General features: G+C 41.8%; 1 protein-coding gene across 3 annotated transcripts in view; it reads left to right on the forward strand.

Annotated features, from left to right (window-relative positions):
- Positions 1–26491, forward strand: part of FOXN3 (forkhead box N3) — a 178987-nt gene that overhangs the window by 73821 nt on the left and 78675 nt on the right. For all 3 annotated transcript variants that reach the window (XM_054972628.1, XM_054972629.1, XM_054972630.1), the window contains exon 4: positions 24906–24970. In XM_054972628.1, the coding sequence (XP_054828603.1) occupies positions 24906–24970 (65 nt within the window). The remainder of the gene's footprint in view (positions 1–24905; positions 24971–26491) is intronic.

Below are 26491 nucleotides of genomic sequence, written 5' to 3' on the forward strand. Positions count from 1 at the left end.
ACGCTGCTAGTAAGGTTATGCAACCTGTAAGACAGAAGAAGACCTTTTTTATGGAGTTGCCTGGGAGAATGTATGACATGCCCGATAGCATCTTTGGCGAGGGTGCTGGATTAGTCGAGATGCTAGCTAGTTGAGATTCTAGCGTTCTGTGCAATGTGATCCCTTTTTCCTTTTTAGTAATTTGCTAATCAGTCATCTGAAGAATTTCAGGCAATGGAGAGAAAGTTGACCTCTTCTGCATAAATTATGGAAAGGTCACTGCTGTTTAATGAATTACTGTCTTACCTGCATGATTAGTGTCGTTTGTCTTGAGAGAGTAATGAAGTGTTACGAAGCTACAGAGGAAATAGACTTTCAGCATTCTCAGCAGGATGGCAGCAAGTTTGAAAATTGAAGTTAATAAGAATAAATCTGTGCACAAGACAGGAGGATTTTAATGTAGGAGATCTTCCTACTGGAGCCATATGCTTTATTCATTTACATTATTAATGGAGGTAGAAATATACAATGGCCTTTGATTTCCCACCCCCCTTTTTTCATGCCAGAGGAGATCCTTGCTGCACCGCTGCCTGTTGCTCCATAGCGTCTTGTCAGCAGGTACAATACACCAAAGCAGGAAGAGTTCTATTGGGAAACCTTGGGCACAAGTCCCTGTTTGTTTATAACATCTTGTTTCTACTCAGCCCACAATATACCCATTAAACCATAACATCTGAATAAAACTCTTACTATAAACACATTTCAGTAGGAAAGTAAACAGTGGAATACAGCGAAAATAGTTTATAAGCAACCTTGACTTGTAAGCATTTTGTTTGAGCAGCAAAGTTTTCATTTGGTGGTAAAAGATAATGCACACTGAAGATAAAGAGAATGTTCTTGAACAGGAGGTGGATGGAGAGGTTGCTAATACAGAGAAAATCCCGTTCTGTGCTTCTGCAGATACCACTGTGGAAAAGGAAGAGCTATGGAAGGAGACATTCAGCTGCTTGGAGAGTTTATATAGAAGTAGGAGTACTTTCAACCGTGTCTTTAATTCTTATTGGTGAGAATTAGCATGTCATGTGTCCAGTTATCATTTTCATTTGCCAATGGATATATGTTGTCATTAAAAGGTCTGAGAGGTGAGGCATGGGCCTCTCAGTTACAAAGGACATATTCCTAGTAAATCCTGCTTACTGTATGGCTATAGGATTGAATTGAGAGCCAATGACATGGGGTGGTTTGATTGCTGTACTACAGTCTGGGAGAACCAGATTAAAATTAGAGATAGGCACAAACTGAAATACGAACCAAAGTTCATCATGAACTGGGCTAGTTCGTGGTTCGTGAATCAGCAGTTCGTCAGAGCCCATTTCTGATGAACCTGGATGGACTTTAGACTGGTTCATTTGGTTTGTTTTCAGTACATTACTATAGACAGCCTGGCACTGATAAATCAGTTTCCTAGACAGTCGGAGATGGGCTTGGATCAGCTGCTTGTCAGGAGATCCCGACAAGCAGCTGATTCGGGGTTTAAATGCCCCTTTCCCTGCTGCTGCATGCCAGCTGTTCTGCTTCCCATTTTTGCAGGAGTTTGCTTATTCCCTGCTGGCTTTAAAAGCCAGGAAAGGGTTAAATGGCGGGTTTCCCCTTCCTCATTTGGGGTATGCACACACACTTTTTTTTTTAAAAAAGGCAAGAAAGTGTTGCAACATTGTAACATTGTAACACAGCAACATTGTAACATTACTGCATTTTCCTCCTGGCTTTAAAAGCCAAGAAAGAATTAAATAGCTGCTTTTCCCTCCCTCCCAGGCATGTTTCAGGCTTTGCCAAAGGGAATTAAAACCAAGCGTTTTGTACATCCCTTTGGAAACAAAGTGGCAGGGAAGCTAGCAGCAGTTCCCTGCCACTTTGTTTCCAAAGGGCTGTGCAAAACGCTTTGCTTTTATTCCTTTTGGCAAAGCCTGAAACATACCTGGAAGGGAGGGGAAAGCAGATATTTAATCCTTTCCTGGCTTTTAAAGCCAGGAGGAAATTGCAGTAATGTTGTAATGTTGCCATGTTACAATGTTGCAACACTTTCTTGCCTTTGGGGGGAAAAAAGAGTGTGTGCATACCCCAAAGGAGGAAGGGAAAACCAGCCATTTAGCCCTTACCTGACTTTTAAAGCCAGCAGGGAATAAGCAAACTCCTGCAAACATGGGAAATAGAACAACCGGCAGGCAGCAGCAGGGAAAGGGGCATTTAAACCCCGAATCAGCTGCTTGTCGGGGATCTCCCCGACAAGCAGCTGATCCAAGCCAAGGGGTGAAATGCCCCTTTCTGTGCCTCTTTGCAGTAGTACGGAAAGAGGCATTTAAACCCCACGAACCAGTTTGGGAACTGAGGCAAGTTCGTGAAGGTTCATGAAACCAAATGAACCGTGAACCTCATGGTTCGTTTCCCCCCTGGTTCATTCCCACCTCTAGTTAAAATCCCCACTCTGTTATGGAAGCTTGCTGGGGTGACCTTGGGCCAGTCACACACTCCCAGCCTGAACCTCACAGGATGGTGGTTGTGAGGATTAAATAGAGCAGAGAAGGACAGTGTTGCTTTGTGTCCCCAACTGGGGAGAAAAGTGGGGTGTGAATAAATAAATGTAAATGTGTACTGCTTATAGCTTCTTGACAAGACTGTTTCTAAATTCTTAATTATTCAGAGGAAACTGTTTGTCGTTTTGCTTTAATAGGAATGGCACAATTTTCCTCATAGTGAGAGTTTGGCTTATTTTTGAGGCTGTATGGAGATAGTCCTACAGAGGCAGTAGATGTAGAGAGACAAGGCTCACTGGAAAAGACAATTATGCTAGGAAAGGCGAAAGGCAGTAGGAAAAGAGGAAGACCCAAAATTAGATGGCTTGACTCAATAATGGAAGCCATGGCCTCCAGTTTGCAAGATCTGAAAAAGACTGTTAATGATAGGACATTTGGGGGAGAGGGGTCTTTCATTCATAGGGCTACCATAAACCAGAAGCACCTTGACAGCACATAACACACACAGAGAATAAACTCCTGCTAGTTTCTGTAGCTATCAGAAATGTTGTCACAGTCCCATATTAAAGCTTGTGTTTCCCAGATTAGGTATCTTAAATTGATAGGAACCTGACCTGGATGGTTCAGGTATGCCTGATAATAATAGTAATAATAACAACAACATTCGATTTATATACCGCCCTTCAGGACAACTTAATGCCCACTCAGAGCAGTTTACAAAGTATGTTACTATTATCCCCACAACAAAATACCCTGTGAGGTGGGTGGGTCACCCAGCTGGCTTCTAGCAGTGGGGAATCAAACCCAGCTATCCAGATTAGAGTCCCGCGCTCTTAACCACTACACCAAATGGGCTCTCATTAGATCTCATCAGATCTCAAAAACTAAGCAAGGTTGGCCTTGCTTAGTAATTGGATGGGAGACCTCCAATGAAGACCAGGGTTGCAAAGGCAGGCAATGGCAAACCACCTCTATTAGTCTCTTGCCACGAAAACCCCACCAGGGATCACGTAAGTCAGTTATGACTTGAGGGCAGGATTTCTTTTTCGTTCTTTACTGTATGTACACTTTGCCACTGCTCTCAGCATACAGGGTATCTAGAATGGGTGGGGAGCATGTTACACCTCCAAGCATTTCCACATACTGCTGTTGAAATTCTGGTAGCCATAGAAATGTGAAGGCCAGGGGAAAAAATGGACAAATGGAGGAGAAACTGTTTTTTCTCTCTGGACTTCTTTTGAGGACTTTTTTCCAGTTTTCCTTGTGGAAACTTTGGAGAACATTGAAAAAGATTCCTGTGAAAGGTATTTTCTTTTAGAATAAATAAAACAATTTTTCAGGGAAAGTTTTTCATGCTTAGAAAATATATCATGAAAAAATCTAAGGACATTCTCATTTTTCCAATGAAAAAATTGAGACATTTTAGAAGTACTAAAAATATTCTTTTACTGTAGTGATATGCAATATTTTCAAGATTTTTTTGTTTAAATGTAAATAATTGCAGCTACAATTAATCTGCTATAATGTATTTAATAGTAATATATTAAAGAGTTCGGTGTTTTCAGTGTTATAAAATTTAGCTTGATTTGGGTCTAGCAGCGCCTAGAAAACCAAAAAGACTTTCAGGGTATAACCTTTCAATAGTCAAAGCTCTGTCAGGAAGCTTTGATTCTCGAAGCTAATATCCTGAAATTTTTCTTGCTCTTCAAGAGCAAGACTGGAATCTTTGCTGGTCTACTGCAGACCACCTGAAACAAAGTTTAGCTTAATATCCAAACATGCATGTAGTCCTATCTGTTCTGATTCTAGGAGAGTTTCTGTCCAAACAATTTATTTGTTTACCGCGTAATTTGTTTTCTACTTTCAACTTTTTATTTTTTTCCTTCCCCTCAGATGGCAAAAATTAAAGATGTGTGCTATGGTAGCATAGGGTTCTGCAATCTGCAATTCTTTCTCAATTATTGGGTATACTTGCAATTTTTCCTACAGAAAATGAAGGTATTTATCATTATAAGTTCCATATATATTTCAAATAGTACAATTTTATATGCTAAGTTGTAAATGATGCATTTTCTGTTGTTCAATCAGTAAAAGAAGTTTAGATTTGATAGGAAAGTAAGTATTGCATGTGTTTCAGTTCCAGTGTCTTCAAAATTTCCAGAAATTTTGTACCTCTGGGCAGCCCCACAGTACACAATACTACAAGTCCGGTGTTGGCACCTGGCAGGAGCTTTTGGGGCTAAGACATGTTAATCAGCATCATTCAGGTGCATTTATGTCATTTCCAGTGCAAAGCTGGAAGTGACACCATTGAGCAAGGGGAATGCTCTATGAATCCACTGAATCTATGGTTTTAGACACTGGCTTTCTCACCCTCTGTTTCCCCCTCCACCCTACCAAGTGGGTGGGGGGACTGGGGATACCAAGTAAGAGGGAGGAGACCCATAACTTTGCCTCTTTTTTTTAATAAATAAAATGACCAGAAGTCCTTTTAAGCCCTTAATGCAGGAAACACCTTGGTGTCTGCACAGAACAGACATCAGTAAAGAGCAGCAGACCCTTACCACAGTCTTATATACTAAGAGAAGATGGTATGGGTGGGAGCTCTGACCCTCATCCTTTGAACATCTTTCATCCAACTGCAACTTTGCAGTGACCATTCTCTATTAATTCAAAGTGTTGGGCTTGTCTTTTAAAGCCCCATGTGGCTTGGAACTAGGTTATCTGTAGGACTGCCTTCTCCCAACAACAACAACAACATTTGATTTATATACCGCCCTTCAGGATAACTTACTATCCACTCAAAGTGGTTTACACTTTGAGATGGGTGGGGCTGAGAGAGCTCCAGGAAGCTGTGATTGATCCAAGGTCACCCAGCTGGCTTCAAGCGAATGAGTGGGGAATCAAACCAGGTTCCTGCTGCTCTTAAACACTACACCAAACTGGCTTCCATACCTTCCTGCCTGAGAATTAAGACAACAGGGAGAGGCTCTCCCAACTCTCCTGTTGACCAAAGAAGCTCATCGTACGGGTGCATGAGAGAGGGCCATTTTGGTGGCAAACTCACAATTGTGGAACAGCTTCCCCAGGGTGGTGTGCCTAGTTTTGATCTTTAGGAAGCGGCTGAAGACTGTTGTATTTAGAACTGCATTTGATTGTTTTTAAAATGTATTTTTAATGTTGCAAGCAGCCTTGAATGCCGTAAGGTAGAAAGGCGGCTAATAAATGCTTTGAATAAGTGTTAGCATTTTCCATACCATTTTTCCTTTCTAAGCTTCCCTGCTGACAATTCTCTTCTTCCTTTTTATCCCCTACTCCTGCCAGGTGGCCATGCCCTCTCCCTATATCTGAAGAAGGGGGCTTTGACTCTCGCAAACTCGTATCCTGAAAATCTTGTTGGTCTCTAAGGTGTCACTGGACTCAAATCCTTCTGTTCTGCTGCAGACCAACATGGCTACCTGCCTGAAATGTCCTTTCTCTGTAATCCTTTCTTTGCCAGATTTCCAGAGTTCTGCTAATGATGCTGTCCCATTACAGCCACCCCCTGCCTGTTACCTCCTTTCTGGGCCTACTTCTCTTTCTCATGCTGTTCATTTTGGCCTTGAGGCATAGCACTCCCTCCTAATATTCTTGTGATGTCTGAACTCCACATTCTGGGAACTTAAAGGGCTACTGATTGAAGTGAGCAGACTTCTCCCCGCAACGAACCATCTCCACCGGATATAGAAAGAACAGGCTGATCCTTCCTAGTAACCTTTCTTCAGTACTTTGGATATATGCAGTTGCAGAGTATGTCTCCCTGCACACAAATCCTTCCCTACCTGGGTTACATACTGTCACGCTTTCTTTAAAAATGCACAAACGTAACTAGATTTATAAGCTACTGTATGTCTTTCATTTTCATGGATAATGTGGGTTTAGTTTTAGTTTTATCTAGGTTTTATTTTTATGAACAGTCATTGGATAGTTTCATTTCTGTTCAGACCATAAGGCTAGCCTTGGGACTTTCTCGCCACCCCCCCACTCCCCAGAGGAAGAAAAATAAATGGATCAGTAGCACTTATCATAAGTTGCCGTTGCCATGGTTGCACATACCATCACTGTAACATGATGCAAAGCATGTGTCTACGAAATATAAACAGAGCACAAGCTACTTTGCCAGTGAGCCGCATGTAATTTTGACGGCCCTCAGCAATGTAGTAGTGAGGAGAAAAGAAACCACTTTCAAACTCTTGCACAGGAGATTCCCACTTATACGGCAGCTCCTTTGGTACTTTAATAAGGATGACTTAATGAGTATGGGTTCGTTAGATTGTAATTATGCATGCCCCTTGGATGCCTCAAATTTCCAGTGCAGTCTTGTAGTACAGTCCTAAGCAGAGACTGTACTGAGAAAAGTGATATCAAAGAACTTAAAAGGGTTAACTGCTTAGGACTATACTGCAAATGTTTTTGATTCTCATAACTCAATGATCTGCAACCCATGGGTCAGGACCCTTTGGAAGGTCACAGAGCCTCATGGGGTGGACCACAGGCTCCAGTAGATTTGCCATTTTTTTTCTTGCTTTACAGATGGCCCATTTTGGTAGTGTGCATGAGTAGAGAGCAAGGATATTGTGCCACCTGCTTTCCTTTGCACACATGCTCAGGGGAGCAGCAGGATGACAAAGTAAGGCTATTTGATGATAGCGAGGATTCCTCCATGGCTCTGGCTCCATGGCTTCCTCCATGGCTCTGATTCCATGGCTCTGACTCTTGGCTTGTTCTTTACGGTGGCATTACCTCCTCATTCTTTGCTTGTGTTTCCTATTTTTGGCCCTGTTGGTCTGCTGTAATGCTCATGCTCCTGGCATTGAGACCGCACAGTGGTTAAGTGGTTTGGCTGCAAATTAGGACTCTACTGGTTCGAATCCCACAACTGCCATAAGCCCAGTATGGGCTTGGGTAAGCCACTCCTCTCAGCCCCAGCTCCCTAGCTGTATTTTGGGGGTAATAACACTAACTTATGCATCTGATGAGGAGAACTGTAGTTCTCGAAAGCTTATACATCTGACAAAGAGAGCTGTGGTTCTTGAAAGCTTATGTGACAATAAAGTTAGTCTTAAAGGTGCTACTGGACTCTACTATTTTCCATCAGTGTAACTCTGAGATAGTGAGAGGGGAAGGTGATTTTTGCCTCCTTCCCCACCTCCTGGCCTCCACTAGCCTCCATTTGGGTCCTACAACCCTGGGATCTCTGCAGGGAGGGGAATACAGTAAAGATCTGCTGCTGTCAGTGCCTTCCAGCAACACATCTCAGGATCCAACCTACTGGTTGGTGGCTTTATCCAAGTACTGTGTAAAGGCATGATAACAGAATGCTGTAGTAAACTAATAAATGCCCCTTATCTTGTTTCTTTTTCTCCTCCCCAAAAGAGCTAGCAGAGGATAGTTTCTGGTGAAAATAGCAAGCTATAGATTTTCATCACCAGCTGAGTTCCCCACCCATAATAATGATTGTGTAAAATACTTGAAAGGGATTAGGAAAGGATCATGTGCTTTTGATTCGGGTTTGTTTACACACAGTGACAAAATCTAGAGGTAAAGGTAATGTATGCCTCAACAAAAGAAATCTGGGGTGTTACAGCCCACTCCCAAGATAGTCAGCAAGGATCATCTAGTCACTGTTTTGATCTGTGGAGTTGTAAACACCACCCATCAGATCCAGTAAGCCAGCTAGTTATGTGATCACTTACCATAGTATGAAAGTGGTGTGTGACTTAAGGCTTTCCTGAGTTTGATGGCTCTCTTAGCTAATTCCATCCTTTCATTGACTGACTTATAGCTTGAAGGGGTCAGGTGCTGAAATGATTTCAGGCATAGTAATTCCAAGGTAACTGATCACATACACAGGTTTCTCAGTAGTAGGTTAGTGTTAGAAAACATGAGGCCTTGTTCTAAGTTGTGACACGCCTTATAACTTTTGTAGGCCAGTGGTATGGGCCTACATGTGGTTCCATGCTACTGGTGGTCCCCAGTAGCTTGCCCTTAACTTGAGAATGACCTTGTTGGTAAGACCAATTTTTTTGTTTAGTCCATCCCCTAGCCCTGGGCCCAAAAGGCATGCTATTGGACTGTTGATATATGTCATAGCAAAAAACCTAGACCCTTCTGTTTCAAAAGCAGTTTCAGTGATGTATTAGTATTTGAAAATCACAAGTCCAAAACCCCTTGATTGAGCTAGTTGCATGGTTTTTGGATTCTGGCTCTCACTGTCAGTGGAGTTCACCCCTGTGTTCTGAGACACTAATAAGTGAGACATGATAGGAAATAGAAATCCTGTGTGCTTATTCCTGCCATCTCATAATTGAAGGTATGCTGCCACTGTCACAATGATATCATTTGTTTAAAAAGTATATATTGCCTTCCCTGCATCGAATAAAAATTGGGTAAAATGATAACCATAATAAACTCACCATCAATAATAAAAATGGAAAGTAACAACCAAAATAATGTTTTTTTTAAATCCCCAATTACAGGAAAGTTGTCATAAACACCAGATGTCAGGCAAAATAGGACTGTCTTACAGCCCTTATTTTTTTTAAAAAAACAATATATATGACTTTCTGCATCTCTTTAGGGAAGTGATTCAATAAAGAATGTGCCACTACCAAAGAAGCCCTGTTTTTTTTTAGCCAGTGTTCTCAGTGGCAGACAGGTGAATCTTTAATAGGGCTTACTATCTCAGTCTAAGTTGTTTTGAGGGCACTAGGGCAAGAGGTAGTTATTCATGACCTGGAACTCCTTTGCTTGAAAGTAGAGATGTAAAATTCATTTAAAGCCATGGAAAGTAATTTTTTCTAGGGGGAAAACAGAAATTTCCCATCAAGCCTAAACAACCTAAGCCTATCTTTCCTTTAATGACATAAAACACTGTATTTATAACATAGCACGTAAAATTGTATTAATTGGCATATTTATGGACTTTAGGCATAAATGTCTTCATTTTCTGTAAGCCAAAGTGCAAATATATGTAATATTCAAGTGAGAGAGCTACAGACTACTGCACACTGTTATATTAGCAGATTTCCCTGATTCCAAAAGATACATATATTTCATAGTGTTTTTTTCAGTGCACCCCCAAATTTTCCAATTATTCTATCGGAAATAGTCTTTGGAGGGGGAAATATGGGGAGAACTTCCCACCCATTTTTTTCAGGCTTTCACATCTCTACTTAGAGGGTTTTAATTGAACCCACCATAACTGGTACAGTGCGGAGTGTAAATGGGCACACTGATCAACTCTGTTCTGCATCAGTTGATGATTTCAGGTTGTCCTCAAAGACAGCCCCATGCAGAGTATGCTTTGGAGCAAGAGAGACCAAGGTTCAGCTATGAAGAGTGATGTTAAAACCCAGTCACCAGCTCTCAGCTGAGCGCTGAAGATAAACTGGAGGGGAGGAGAGGATTGTGCCACCCCAAGCACAGAACAACAGTGGACAAAAATGTAACAGATAATAAAACAGGAGGGTTATGTGCAGTGCATTTATCTTATTCTGCTTAAAGCTAGAGGCCATTGCAACATCTTGTGGCAATGAATCAGGTGAGTTAATTATCTGTTGTGTGGAGAAGTACTTGTTTGGTTTGACTTGAACCTACTGCCAGTCAACATAATTGGGCAAATCTGATTCTGGTGTTTTGAGAGAGAGTCTAATTGATCTCTGTTTGCTCTCTACACAGTTCTTAATTTTTACTAACATCAGGTCCCCTTCCCACTGCTGCTATCCTTGGTTTGTTTTCTGAACTAAAAAGGAGCTAGTTTTTAAAAGACTTTCTTTATAGGGAAAGTACTCCAGTCTCTGGATTATTCCAGAGGGTTATTTGTATTGTCCCAACTTTTAGAGAAGGAATGTGCCACAGGCTACTCGGGAGGGGCAGGAACCGAAGAAAGAGGATCCTACTTACCCAGCCACCTTGGAGCTTGTTTGGCAGTGGCTTGTCCCTGAAACAATAGCCCACACACACTCACCAGGTAGCTGCCACCACTTGTCACTTTGAGATCTGAGGCAGAGTCTGACAGGCCCATTTCTGCCTCTTCTATCCACCCCCCCCCCCAACACTCCTCACTCAGTTAAACATACAGCCTCACTTAAGAGGTGGCCCACACATAACCCAATCATTTTTACACCTAAACAATTGGGAGTTGGCACAGTCACTCTTAGATTCTAATTTTATTTCAGGGGGAGACTTATGGAAGGACAGCTGTAACTCTTAACTTCAGGGGTTTATAATTTTTTCTGTGATCACATCCCCTTCCAGAATTAGGTGTTCTTTTCATGCTACAGATAATACTAAGCCAATTGGTTGATCATTCTTGGAGGAGAAACTCTCTCTGTCTGTGGGGCTTTATTATTCGCTAGCTTGTTCCTGGCCTTTCTAGAGAGGCTGCCCAAAGGGATTGCCTGTTTTGGGAGCTTAACTAATACAGGGAATCAAAAGAACCGAGATGTGTCTCATGACAGAATGGCACAGTACTGTAAACGAAGATCTGCCGTAGAATGTTGCGATAGCTTTTTTAAAAAACCTTGCTGTTGAGGAAAATGGCAGAAGAAGGAACTTTACTGGAAACATGTACAGTTTGGCTTTTTGAGAACAGCACCTTTCAACTTGTGTTGTCCCTCTGGCTTGCCTAAAGACATACTGATGGGCCTTTGAAACATCTAGGTGTAATTGGTCTTGGGCTAGAATACAAGTTTTAAGGTTCTAAAGAAATTGTATTTTTAAAGCGCCTATGGACATAACTGAAAACAGAAGCTGGCACATTTCTCCCCCCACCCATCAGCTCAGCTTCTCCCTCCCCTTATCTTCACATTGCAGTCAGCAGACATACTTCCTTCTATTTCAAATGCTGTGTTAGTTTTTTGGTCTCGCTTCTACCCCAAGCTTCAGTTAAGCTGTCAGTGTCTTCCTAATCATTTAAGTGCTATTTAGGCATTTGTCAACTGTGTGGTGAATGTTTCCAGAACACAGCGACCCTTGTTTTTAGGTACTTTGGTGTGTGTCTTTAAACATAACCCCCTCCCTCACAGTTAGGAAACACAGAAAAATTATTGCAAATAAGCCGTTATGTAAGGATATTAAGCACTCCACAAAGCCCATAATTGAAGAAACTATTTAGAATCTGTGGTTACATATAAAACCTTTATACTCCTGAGGCCTTAGAAACCTGAGGTGTAGATGGACTCTTATCTTGAATCAGACCAGAGAATCACAACAGAAATTAAGTGCAACGAAATGGTATTTCTTGATGAGACAGCCCAGGAGGAACTGTTGCACCCCTTTGTCAAAGGCTTGTCTTCTGATTCCATGCAACCTCCCAACACTCAGACAAAAATGAACAATCTGTGCTTGTGGGACAATAAGTTAACATTCCACATTCCACATTCCACATTCCACAATAAGTTAACATTCCACATAAAACAAAGCAGGCTGGTGGATCCTCAGTGAATGGGGTAACTGCCTCCTGCCCCATTAGCACCCCTTTCACAGTTAGTCAAATAATGAGAAAACCTCATGGATGTGTCTTTTCATGGATTTAGATCTATCAGTGGCTTGTAGCTATTGTGACTAACAGTCGGCGCCGACTGTTATCCCGGACCATTCGCCCCGGTCCTGACGGGATAGTTCCGGATCGAAGGCTTCAGGTTCCAAGACTCCTCGGAGCAGAATGCCTTCCATGTCATTTGTGTCTTCAGACCAAAGGTCCCCTTGAAACCAGCAAAATGAATCTCGGTTCCGAAGGCTTCAGAACCGGCGGTGGTATCGGATCCACCTTCGAATCTGGAGAAAAAGAAGAAGAAAAGACATCACTCTTCGAAGCGCGAGAAGGCGATCTTAGAAAGCGTGATTTCCTCCCAGACTTCTACTGAGCCTCAAGGGGACATCGTATCTGAGCCCCGTGATAAGAGGCATCGAGGGTCGGGCGATCATTCATCACCCCACAGTTCCCCTTGTTCTAAGAGCAGGTTAGAGGAGGATGTGATTCTAGTAGAGAAGCCCTCTACTCCATTAGGGCATTCTAGGTCACCGTACCATGGCTCATGGTCATCACACTCTTCCCAAGAAGGACGAGGACGTTCCAGATACTGGATGAGCCCTTACTCATATAGAGAGGGAAGCCCTTACTCAAGGAGTTACCATGCCAGTGAAGATGCAGCTCTGTATCACCACCACAGAGTAGGCTCCTACTACTCAGAACATCTGACGAGGAACTGCTCGAGGTCCCCTTCGATGAGGGCATACTCCTACGCTGGTTCTAGAAGAACCTCACATGGCTCAGAGATGGGCTTTGAGGAGGACTCCCTGCGACCTAGGCCCTACAACTCGCCTCTATCCGACTCTCCGGAGGGTGTGATTGGTCCTTCGGAGGAAGTCTCACCGACTGATGATTTCCATGCATATTCAGAGCTGCTGCAGCGCATGGCTAAGGCTCTAGAGATAGATGTGACATCTACGGAACCGAAGTCAAGAGAAAAGATTCTGCAACACATTTATTCAGGATCCATTCCTGCAATAGCCTTTCCTATCATTGAGGACTTTGTGGATCTGCTTGATGGCCTAATTCTGAAACCAGCTTCCACTCCCACCACTAATAGGAAGACCCCTGTTCATTCCTGTCTCTGCATCCTCCTCCCTCATCGCTTGTTACAGAGGAAATGCAATCCAAGCCTAAATAAGGGTCTCTCTCAGTGCCCTCGGATAAAGAGAGCAGAAAGATAGATGCTGTGGGGCGTAAGATGTACACCTCTGCCACCTTTTATATTGAAATAGCTAATTATGCAGCCATGATGGCAGCCTATCAGTTGTTACTCTGGAATAAAGTGGCCACCTAAATTGCCTGAGGATCAAAGAATCTTTCTCAAGGTCATCCAGGAAGAGGTGGTCCGTTTGTCTCGCCATCAAATCAACACTAGCAGATATATGGCGGACACCTCTGCAAGGTTGTTACTCTCTGCAGTAGTCCTACAGAGATTTGCCTGGCTGAGAACCACAGCCTTGCCAGCAGAGACCAAGACTAAGGTTGAAGATCTCCCTTTCGAGGGACCTACTCTCTTTTCAGAAAAAACGGATGACTATCTCTCTAAGAAGCGAAAGGACAGACTTACCGCTTGCTCCTACGGAGTTATATCCCAGCAACAGCAGCCTCATTCTGAAAGATTCCAGTATAGATCCTCCTCACGGGGTTGTCAGCACCGCTTCCATCCTTACCAGGAGTATGCCTACCATACCCAACGGTCCTATCAGAACCCTCAGTCGTCCTTTCCTAGGAGAAAGCAAAATCATAAGGGCAAACAGCGAGCTCATCAGCAGCATTCGAAGGAACAGGCCCACTCCCAAAAACAATTCTGACAATTACAGGGACCTGATCCTATGTTTGGAGTCAGGCTGAGTTCATTTTTTGCAGAATGGTGCAAGATCACCCCTCATGCTTGGGTTTTGAAAATTGTTCAAATTGGTTATAAAGTTGAGTTTTTACAGTTACCTTACTTGCGACTCCCGATCAATCTTCACTCTTGGGTTTGTATTCCAACCTGTCTATAGTAGAGAAAAGATGAGGGTTTTAGACCTCCATGTTATAGAACTGCAAACTTACCTTGTCCGTTAGAAGTTCATGCTCATTCCACCAGGTCTCAGGCGTCGTCGGCAGCTCTCCTGAGAGGGGTCCCGATCCAGGACATCTGCAAGGCAGTAACGTGGGCATTGGCTGACACGTTTGTTAAACACTATGCCTTTGACGTCCTAGACAGAAAGGAGACAGCGATGGGCGCAGCAGTTTTTCCTGTGACAACTAGTCAATACTTCCACCCAGGTAATTAAGCTTTGTAATCTCCCATGTCAGACTGCACAGGAAGACCATGCATAAAAAACAGTGTTACTCTTACCTGTAACTATTGTTCATCTACGTCTTCTGTGCAGGCACACATACCCTCCCTCCTTCCCCGCTAATGTCTTTGGTACTTACATTAGAGCTTGGCGGTGAAAGAGGACTGAGCATACGTCGAGGGTGCCCCACCTCTTAAGGGCAGGGAAAGCAGCCACGCATGCACGAGGAGAGGTGAGGGTGCCCCCTATTGGTTCTGAGCTATATAAAATCTCCAAAATCAGCAGGCCTGCGCATGCACAGTCCCATGTGTGTCTGCATGGAAGACCTAGATGAACAACAGTTACAGGTAAGTGTAACAATGTATTTTTGCATTTTGCCTTGAGGTTATCTGAACTGTCTTGTATTTTTTTGACCTGTCCTATATTGCCCTTTGTTTTCATTGTCTACCTCAGAATCTGATCAGTCAACTAAAAAATTAGTATCTCCCTCCTCCTCCTCTCCCAACTGCTCCAAGTATATGCCTGTACACAGACTTAGTATCCCGAAACTAGGTTCAAAAAGGTGCATGTGGAGAGATGTCTATAACCCCTGCCTCAGATGGAAATACGGTGGTTTGGATCTTGCAGTCTGTAAGTGGAATGTGACGACCGCATTCCCCTCCTTCCTGAAAGCTGTTTCTGACCCCAGCAAAGTTGCCCCCCCAGGAGAAACCACTCTGCCAGTGGTATCTGCTCCTTAAGTCCACACAAGGTATTGTTTGGCTGTACACATCTTGTCACAAGCAACAACATTTCCCAGTAGATGCCCAGGATTCCACCTCAGACACTGCTGCCTCAGTAGCAGTGTCACTGATAAAAAGAGAAATCAAGCAGGAAGTAGTGTTTCACCAATCCAATATGCTTGCTGAATTGCAATCAGTTTGGGAGGTGGAGTCCACTCTTCACAGCTGTGATGGTTCCTACTGCTTGTCAAGGCCATGAGAGACACAAAATATATCTCTGCTGCGTGTGTGTGTGTGGGGGGGGGGGAGATCTTCAATGCCAGTAGCTATGAGTTTCTCCTTTCCCAAACCCAGGCAACAGTACTTTTTGCTAATTGTAGGTAGGGGGATAGAATAGGTAGGGGATAGAATTCTCTTCATGAAGAGTTTAGAGCAGCCGGCCATCTTCAGGCCAAGGAAGTAAGAAAATGCACCCCACCCAGACCCAGGTAACAGGTCTTTTATACTGCCTTATAGGGGGTGGAGTTGGAGCAACTGGCACTTTTGCATAATGCATTTAAAAGACTGGAATACATTATAATTAACCCAGTTACTGTTATATTTCTTCGTTCTTTCCCCTGATTTGGGAAGAATACTGCTGGCTGTTGCTAAGTAACACCTAATTGTGATATTAACTGCCAGCAGCTGTCACAAGGAGTGGTAAATTCTTTTATCTTGTTAACAAAATTAACTAAAGCAATTGCAATACATAAATAGTCATCTTTAATGTAAAAAATTATAATACTGCACTATAACACAGTTTGTTACTTGATTTTATGTTAACAATTCTTGTTGGTGCTCTTTTCTAACAAACTCTGTAATCCAATTTCTAACTATTCCCTAATATAAGAAAATTACAAGTGGGGGACCTGCAAGGCCAAAAGAGGCACACACAGACATGCTGTGCCTTTTACTGATAGAAACCAAGGCTTGAAGCCTGGCAACACCGTGTGGTTTCTTAGCAACCACCTCTGAAGTGATTAATTTCTTAAAGCTACAGGTGTTGCCTGTATTATTTCTATTGGGAAGTTAACCCTCAATGTATCTTTTAAAAAAATTAAACCTTGTAAAAGTATTTATTTATTATTAAAAAGTTCGTGTCATGTTTGTACCTGCCACACTGGCCACGCTACCATCTAGAAGGAGGGGGTTTCTACAGAGAGGATGAGTGAGTGGTTGCCTGGCAACATGACCGTGGAAGAACGGGATTCGAAAGGAGAAGCAGAGAAGAAGCTGAGCGGTTTTATCCTGAGAGTATGGGGAGTTCCTGAAGAAGGAAAAAGAGGGAGAACCCCTGTGGAGACAGTCAGTTGGCAGAAAAGCAACCATCTTCTGACACGGATGTTTCCTGAGTGTTTGTGGAACTTCTCCTGGAGTCACTGTGATGAAAAGTGGCTTCTCAGAACTTGTGAAAAAAAGAGGCCTCACCAATATGCAACACGGCCTGTCTGCAGTTTGTGAGTCAGAGCACAGAGAATAGAGAGACTTCCTTCTCTTTTGAATCTGACTTTGGTACTGCTCAAGGTGCTACTGGACATGAAACTTGTTCTTACTTTCCAGGGTTGAGGACCAGGAAAACCAGTTCTGTTTTCAGATGTGCATTCTTGTCAGTTTTAAGGTTTTTTCTTTGTTTTTCAGTAGTAAGGTATAAATGAACTCTTTGATCACTTGTAGATCTTATGGTGTTTAAAGCCCTTCACAACCTGGGACCCACATATTTTAAGAATGGTCTCCTTTCATATGTACCTGTGTACCTACCATGGTTTTCAAGCAGCCATCTGTTGGCCATCCTATCTTTTAGGAACTTGGGCCTTTCACATCACGGCCCTGGCTCTGTGGAATGGGCTCCCTGAGGAGGTGAAAGGAACACAAAACTTGGAGATCTTCAGGAAGTGTTAGAAGGCTTGCCAGTTCTTTTTGAGGGGGGTTGAATGGTAGGGATCTTTTAAGGGGCAGGAAGGATTTGAGGGTTATTTTATTTTGGATTTAATTTTAAATGTTTTTATCTACTATTGTAAACTGCCTTGAACTATGAGGAAAGATGGGGGTGGGAAGCTTTGGTAAATAAATGCATATCCTTTCAGGAAAGTGTGAGTTTTGAAGTTAAGTTTTTGTAGATTTGGTTTTTGGTGTTGTTGTTCAGTATGCAACTGAGATCTTAATTGAAATAGTTTGTCTTCTAGTACAACTCGTGTAGGACTACAATGTTTTCATAATATAGATGTGAAGTGTTGGGAACTGTGCCTGAGCACACAAAGTCTGAATTAGGAGGGTGGGTTTTGGCCTTCTTGGAAAGGGACTGGCTATTCTTGGTAGTGTAGGTTTTTTTCTAAGTTAGATAAAGACCTGTTTTGCATGACTGCTGCCAGTACACTATTTACTTTTCCCTGGCTGTCCGAGTCCACTACTCCACCCCTTTAACTCACAAAAGCTATTGAGATTTTTTGCTACTAAAGTGTACATTCTTTTTGCTATCTTAGAATGAATAGTCCAAAAAGTACATGCGCTGCTTGTGATTACAAATCTCTCTGGGATGTTATGGTCAAAACCAACAGTGATGCTAAGTAAAGCAATATTTGTGCTCCTTAATGTACAGTGAGAGCAAATTTATTTAACTCTTTGTCTTTGCTGCTTGTATTTGTTTGTACTCTCCCCCCTCCCCGCCAACTTGCACAAGCGTTAGCAGCTGTATTCATGGAGCAGCTATTAAGATAACATCATCAAGCCCCTTTCATTAACTAGGAAACCCTTTTGTACTGAACATCTTTAGGCTGTCCTTGAGTTAAATGCACACTTGTCTGAACAGAATAACTAATATTAAGTTCCAACATAGATAAAAAGAATGACGATTTAGATAAATGGAGGTTTGTTTTCTACAAAGGAATTCTGTTCTCTAAATATTAGTTTAGTGTGTCACTTGAATGTTGAAAGACCCAAGTGTGTGTGTATTATATAATTAGTTCAGGTCAAGCAAAAGACACATTAGTGTCCCATCTCTTCTTTCCTAAATTGGATTCGTTTTCCCGAAATGTCTCTTCTCCCTTCCGTACCACTTAGTCGAAAAATGCATCGCTGTAAGGTATAAAGAAAAAAAAATATTTTGAGTCTTTTTGAAAAGATTCTGAGGTAAAACAGATCCTTTGTATTTTTCTCCAGCTCTTCCTTTGAAAGCTTCTGGATCTGTGATAGATTGAAAAGGGAGAACAAGAATAATTCCTTTGAAGTGTTTTGCAGATCATTGCACATGAAGCTGCCTTATACTGAGTCAGACCGTTCGTCTATCAAGATCAGAATTATCTACTTTGACTGACAGCAGCTCTCCAGGGTCTCTGGTGGACTAATTGGGTTGCCTTGGCCTCTTTGGTTCCAAGCTCCAGCTACACCAGGAAGTGAAAAGAGATGCTTAGTCACCCAGGGGGGCATGGGTCGTCTCTCTCAAAAACTTAACTTATACCCATCTTAAATTTATGCAGTGTATCCTTTCTTTCCAGGCTCAAGCAAGGTAAAAAAAGGTATGAAAATAAAATACCTATAGAATGTTTTTAAAAAGGAAGGAAAGACACCCTCAAAACACAAATCCAAATCTTTTCAAAACTGTATAACCAAAACAATGGCTACATCTTTCTTGCCAGCCTTTTCTCCTCTCCCCTCCCTTCTTTTTTCTGCTTGCCTTATGTCTTTCTCTTGAGGATGCTGTTAGTTAATTTGGTCTTTTCTGTTTGGCTGTCCCTGGATGTCTGCTGTCATCCTTAACGTGCCAAAATTTGCATTTCCAACTCAGATCCAGCAATTACCACTGTAATAATTGCTCATTTCCCTGACAGTATCCCAAAGCAGAAGAAACCTGCTAGATATTTGACTTTGTTTGTTGAAAGACCTATTAAAATATTCCTGAAACATTGTGAGGAGTAGGATTATGGGTCCTTTAATGAAATCTAACCATTTTGTTACAGAATTTGACACAACTGCAGTTCAGAATTGTTGTTGTTTTCTTTTTTCTTTTATCTCAGACTGCATGAAAGTGTCACTTAGGCTGCAATCCTAAGAATACTTTCCTGAGAGTAAGCCGCATTAAATATAATGGGATGGATAGATCTGCTCAGGATTGCTCCCTTAGGGTAATGGCAAGAGATCAGTGCCTGCTTCTGCCTATTGAAAGAAAGGACACGCCGTGCGGTTTTCCTAGGAAAACTTGGAACTCTACAGGAGTGGTTGGTAGATTTTAGAGTTGATGGTGCTTTAGTGGGGAGGGTACATGAATGTTAAGAGTGTTTTAAAAGCCTGTTGGATCAGACCACTGGTCTGTCTAGTCCAGTGTACTGGTTCACACAATGACCAGCCACTTGCCCTGGAAGGCCAGATATCCATGGCACAGTACATATGCAAGAGGAAAAATCCACACAGATGTGCTCTAGCAGTGGGCACCATGTACCGAAGTAAAGCACACGTTCTTAACATAGAGCAAGCAATGGCCACGAACATAGATGGCTTTAAAGAGGTGGTGGTGGTTTGACAGATTCATCAAGGAGAAGTCCATCAGTGGCTACAAGCCATGGTGAATAAATGGAGCCTCCATGTCCAGAGGGAGCAAACCTCTGAATAACAGTATTGGGAGGCAGCAGAAGGGGTGGGTCTCAGCCTCTATGCCCTGTTTGCCCTTCCAGGCAGGTGGTTGGCAGCTGTGTGAAACAGAAAGCTGGATGGACTAAATAGATCTCCTTATTACAGCATGCCCTGTCCTGGATAGCCCAGGTTAGCTGATCTCATCAGATCTCCAAAGCTAAGCAGGGTCAGCCTTGGTTAGTAATTGGATGGGAGACCTCCAACAAAGACCAGGGTTGCAGAGGCAAGCAATGGCAAACCACCTCTGTTAGTCTCTTGCCATGAAAACTCCACCAGGGGTTGCCATAAATCAGCTATGACTTGACCGCACTTCTCACCACTAAAGCATAGCCATTCTGCCAGAATAGGGCCAGCAGGAACACCCAATCCAAGATGGAGGCGAAGACATTTTGAGGGTTACAGTTACATTAGAACAAAAAGGTGTTGTACAGCAACAGTTTAGAATTTTTTTTTTTTACCTAATCCCAGAAAAGGTAAATTTTTACCGTAGTTTTTAAAAAGGCAGGGCTCAGTTGTAGATTCACAGAAGAGGATTATGACATGCAGAAGATTAGAAAAGGCAGACAAGAATAAAATGTGGATGCAGGCTACCTGAATGAAAGGGTCATATGAGCAGCCTTGTGTACTTATCATACAAAGAAATTAACTTGTGTGCCTATTGAATGTCTGTGGCTGCCAAAATCCACTTAGAATTTTCATGTTTGCTTCGCTGTTTTGAGTATAAAAATTAGCATGCTGGCATAATAACTGCAAGCATTGGATATAACTCAGAATTACAGGCATCTCTAGAACCTCTACAGAATTGTCTGTAAATTCTTAACATCGTTATTTCTCCCCTTTCCTCATTGTGTGTAAGTATACAAAGGGGTGTGTGTCCTATTTATGTAGAACACAGATCCAGTGTGATATCCTCACTCTGCCATGAAATTTGGCTGGGTGACCTTGACCAGTTGCGCACATTCAGTCTAACCTACCTCAAGGGTTGTAGTGAAGATAAAATGGAGAAGACCACAATGTCTTTGGGGCTTAAATGGGGGCATAAATGAATAAATAAAACCATAAAATCATTTCTATTCCCCCCACCCCAAACAAACGAAAGATTTGGAATCAGAATGCAAGCCTGAAGAACCATGTAGAAATGTGTTACCATCACAAAATGCAATATCTAACATACCCACATTTCTGTACAAAGAGGTCGTGTTAGTACAACTGCATTTGGGGATCTTAGCTATAACTACATTAATGTACCTGCAGTAACTAACTATATTTAGGACCTGTGGAGTAGAACATGTAAAGGCAGGACTAAATAATCTGTATTGTGCAGATTGGAAGTAGTCAGATAATCTTTCCATAAAGAAAATGATGACTATTTGTTCTTCCTTCTATTTTCTCACCTGCAATTTATTTTATCTTGTAATATAAAGCAGAGCAGGAATGTGGCAGATCATAAACTTCACCTGATTAAACTTTCAGACCTTCCCGTGTCAATGAAGGCAGGAAAAGAACTGGTCAAGGTCACATTTATCTATTGGATCAAATGTCTTAGTTACCTGATTTAATACTGGTTGTGTTCATCAGGCCTGAAATGAAGCTGAAAGTTTTTGAAAGTTGTATCCTAGCAACAACAATATTGATATTGGATGTAGAATTATTTGATTTGGCAGTTTCTCTAACCACAATGTGTGATGCCGCATTTAAAGGGCATCTAGTACGGCTTTAGAAAACTTCTTTTTTCTAACCATTCTTGCTTGCTGCAAATAGTTCTTTGCGCTCACACTTTTTCCTATGTGGGTCTGTGGATAGAACTGAGCAAGGCACCCACTGCTGCACCCAAGGATGCCCTCTACCATAGAAGAGATCAGTGTTGGCAAAGCTGGTCATTATTTGGAAGGGAGGGTGTGATTTAAATTCTTCTTTTCTCACCTGAACAGGGGCTGATGGCTCCAGTGATCTCTGTTTGGCAGTGCAAGAGCACTTTTGTCCAGCTGTTCCTTTTCTCCTGATTACCATAGCACACTTTAAAGTTATTGTGGTGGAACCGGAATGATGAAAATCTACTAATATTTTAAGACCGTCCCTAGAGTTCTTTTTTTAACCCAGCAATAATGGGCCTGTGTAACAGCAAATGAATGTGGGGGAAAGGAAGATTCACTTCTCAAAACAGAAGCTCAGGGCACTGGAAGTGTGTCGGGCTGCTTCTGATTCCTCGACCCAGACAGAATCTTACCTGCATCATAGCACAGTGATCACTTCTGCACTTTTTTGGCCAAGCTTAAAGTGATAAACATGAAAGATAAACCAACTGGGTTGTAGTGTGACACACAAGATCCTGCCAATGTATTGTTTTGCTGGCACTTTGTAAAGTATTGTACACGGTGTCGGAAGCAGCAGATAGATTTCTGTAAAATTCAACTGGTATTTCGATAAGCTTCAACTGATACAACTTAAATCTTCAGCAATGTCTGACGGAACTAAAGGTAAACAACACCATGAACAGTAAACATTGATCATTGTATGGGGGGGGGGAGAATTACATGGAAGTGCAGCAGGCCTGGGGAGCCTGATGGGACATGGAAGTTGTTGCTACACTGGTTGACCACTGGTCCATATCATAGTCCTCCTCAAAAGCTTGCTGCTATCCTCACTGCTTTGAAAGCAGCATGCTGAAAACAAGTATTACCTGATAAAATGAACCCATTGTATGTTGCATGAATGCATTCCACATGGGCAAAAATAAATTTGGATCTAGAAAATGTCATGTTTATTACTAAACCCATTTACGTTATATCCTGCCTTGCTGCTCAGTCAGGGCCACCAAGGCAAGTGATTGGATAAAGAATAACTTTGATCCAGAGTTCTAAATCTGCATGTGTGCGTGCACGTATGTGCGCACACACTCACACACAGACCCCTTAACTGACCAATGAAATTTTTTGGACTTATTTAACTTGGGATGGTCCATCTACCTTCGATGCTAGCTGTATAGGCCAGGCAGATATGTTGGACATGATGTTTCCATTTCATTTAGTGACCCAATGCTATAACATACACCAGTTTCCTTTGGTTTATGGCCCTTCCCTTGAAAATACGTAATGTTCTTGACACGTGGTGAATGAATGAAACTTTTGTTTCCAACTGGCGACCTCATTCTCCATAAGAATGCAACCATATTGTCTGTACTGGAAACTTGTATGAACAACCAACCAACCAACCGTTATTTTCTCTTTAGGTTTGTATAAGACTGTTATTGGTATACTGTGGTTGTTTTCAGATCTTACCAACAAACTCTGGTTTGTGGCAGAGTCTGTCTGATTCTTGGGCTTACACATTCTCCACTCTTCTGTGCAAAACTCCAAGATTGAAGACTTCCAGGTCTTTTTTTGTTATGGTGTTTGAATTCCAGCATGTTAAATTGGGGCTTGTTTCTTGCTCATAAAACAGGATTATATAAGCCATCATTTAATTCTGGTTTAGTATCCCAGTTTATGGGCAAGAAATAAACCACCATTAGTCAAAGCACTGGCAATAACTGAGATGTTGGATGACATCCAGTGGAATTAGTAATAGACCTAAACAACTAAGGGAGGATAATCCATTGCTCTCGCTGTATCTGTTTACTTTGGAACATTATCAGTATTGACCTGCTGTAGATGGTAATAATTAAAGCTGTATGTTGATAAGTGGTCACAGTAATGAAGTGTGTGTGTACATGGTTCATGGTTCAAAACTGTCTAGCTATGAACTTGTTTAGTGTCTTATATAAGCCACTGGTTTAATTTCTAAAGCAAGATAAACATATTGGCACATCTTACAGGGTTGTTGTAAGGATTGTTGAGATGGATGTGAAATGCTTTGAATGAGTAGGAAGGCACGCTGAATAAATATGTGAAATGGGTTTTTTTACCATTCACTCCTTGTGTTATATAAAATTATTAGTGAAGTAAGGAGTTCACGGTATAGAATTGTTGGTCAGACTTTTTCTTCTTGATAACTTGCTTTCTTGGCTTTGACCTCCAATTCTTTTTTATCCTATGTTTTTAATTGTATATAAATTAAATTAAATTAGTTGTATACAAAATAAGGTTGAGGAACACCAAGTTATGTAATAGTAAAAGCATTGATTTTAGAGAGTTTACATTGCCAGGTAACACAAAAGTGTATTAAAATGTGTACGTGGGGCTATGTTACTTTGCATTAACTTGGCCAAAGTTGAGAGAACTATTTGAGCACTGATAAAAACAGGAGCAGGTCATCTTGAAGAGCCCACTCTTTCCCTAGGTCTCATTGGGAGCATATTCCAACAGAAATGCAACTCCTTGCTTTTAAGACAAAGAGGAGCCTTGGGGAACCACAAAACAAATAATAGTATGAGATTATTTTCCTTAGTTCTGAAGAGAGAGAAATTCTGGGGGATGTGTAGGCTGGCGGGGAGGCCTGGACCCAGTTCACACAGAGGGTCAGGAAAGACCTTAATGACTGCATTTGTGTGAATTGGCTCCTTCTGCCCACACGTGCCTCCACACTGCAGGACTGAATGCAGTGCGGGTGATGTGATCTACATGCAGCAAGGCACAAGTCAATATTTCCTTAATCTCCTGTAGAACCTAATTTCTAGATTATTGTTCCTAGAAAAGCTTGCCTTACAGTTTGAGAACCTTTGCCCTGCAACAGTGGTATAGCATTTGATTCAGAGCCTTTTTATAGAAGAAGCTGATATTATCCTTGGCCGAAAATTTTAAAATGTGAAATTTTGAGAGAAACTGCTTTTCAGAAGATGATGCAAACCCAACAAAGTACACTCTCAGTGCAGCAAAGCATACATTTGGGTGTGTGTGAGAGAGAGGGATACATATTTTTGTTTGTGATTTCCCTCCCTAGAATACTTGTGGGCAGATACCAGATTGAATTTCCTTGTGAACAGAATATAACTATTCTATTTCATTAAATAGTAGCAGGGCCTGCGTCTACGGTTCATGATAGTTTATATTCAACATTCCTGGTGGAAAAGGGCAGCCTAGAAATACTTAAATGAATAGATAAAATGCCAAATGGATGACACTCTTTGAAAAGAAAGATTTATAATATGGTAACTAGTAAACCACTACATGTAAATGAGATTTTCTTTACATTTTTTTATTACCTTTAGCACATCAGGTCCTCCCATTTGGCCCGGAAGCACCTTTTTCAAGAGAAATGGATCCCTTCTGCAAGGTAGGTCACAGATTTTGCTTTTATTTTATCTGTGTATTTTCCCCATTAATTGCTTTGACAGTTGCCATAACTTTTTGGAAAGGAGATTAAAGTTTGTACATAATAGATTGTATGAGCTCAACACATTTATCGCAAAAGGTCATGCACGCACTTTGCAAAGGTGGGTTCTTCTCCCAGTGAGCAAATTATTGATTTTGTTTCCTCCCATTTATGGCAAAGTCAACGGAGTTTATGCAGGACAACATGTTCTAGTTAACTTTCAATTTAAGTTTGAGCTGCGTATTTTGCTAGCTTGCCTCCTGTGGCCGTTGTGCGCGAGTCCTTATGTATTATTGAAAATGAAGGTGGTTGATTATAAAAAAATACCTTTCGGGTTTGTTATATTCTGGGGAAAAACCCTTCAGTTTTGGAGGAGAGATTTTGGAAGTTCAGAAATAAAGACTTTTCAGGGATTTCCCCCCTGTACATATCTAATAGGAGATTTTTTATCCTCTGCTGAGAATAATCTTGACAGGTGTATTATGACTATGTAACTGGAAAATTTGATCAGATGTAACTTGGAAGAGTTTTTAATCTCTCTTTATGCCACATGCATTTAATATTGAATTATGATCAGTTCTGAATCTAGGTCAGTCTCTTTGGGTCTAGTTATCAGCTGTGCTTTCAGAATTTATTGTGTGAAATTTGAGTGCACAGATCAATAGAAGGTCTGGCTGACTGTCAGTGATCCTTTGAAGACTGTACTTGTAACACATATAGCTATACGTAAATATTGGGCGGCTTTGGCCTTTGCCTCTGGACAATGCAGTCTACTTTCTTTGGCGCTAAGAAAGGACATGGAGCTAAATAGATGGATATACTTCAGATTGGAAAAATATTTCCATGTATTGAGCTATAGCTTTAGATTGCACAGTTCTCTGTACAGACAATGATGCTTAAATTTATTTTAAGCGTTTGAGATACCTACAGGTTATTCAACATAAACTATGTTTTAGGAAAGTTCTGTAGCTTTGGATGACTAGCCAAGATTCCAAGGTCGAAATTGAGATTTCCATTGGAGCTATCCCCAGTAGTCTATACAGTGTACGGATGTAGTGGGAGGAGAGGGATGTAGGACACAGCATCTGACGGCAGGATCCAATGTAATCTGAATGATCACCTCCTCCCACATGTACCTACCCATCAGTTAAGAACAGATGCCTGTACTTTTTTGGTCATGAAACAGTAATGTACTGGAGAGAGGGTCTCTTCTGTAGCTGTAGCATTTGCATGCTTGGTACTTAACAATTGTGTTTGTGTGTGTGTGAGCGTGTGCGCACGCGCGCCCATATGCACCATCAAGTTGTGGACAACTTATGGAGACCCCATTGAGTTTTTAAGGCAAGAGACATTTAGAGGTGGTTTGCCATTCCTTGACTCTGTGGTAGCACCCTGGATTTCATTGGTGGTCTCCCATCCACTGACCAGGATCTACCCTGCTTAGCTTCCAAGATCTGACAAGATCATGCTGCCTGGACTATC

Source organism: Eublepharis macularius, chromosome 2, assembly GCF_028583425.1.
Source record: "Eublepharis macularius isolate TG4126 chromosome 2, MPM_Emac_v1.0, whole genome shotgun sequence".
In the NCBI taxonomy this organism is placed as follows: domain Eukaryota; kingdom Metazoa; phylum Chordata; class Lepidosauria; order Squamata; family Eublepharidae; genus Eublepharis; species Eublepharis macularius.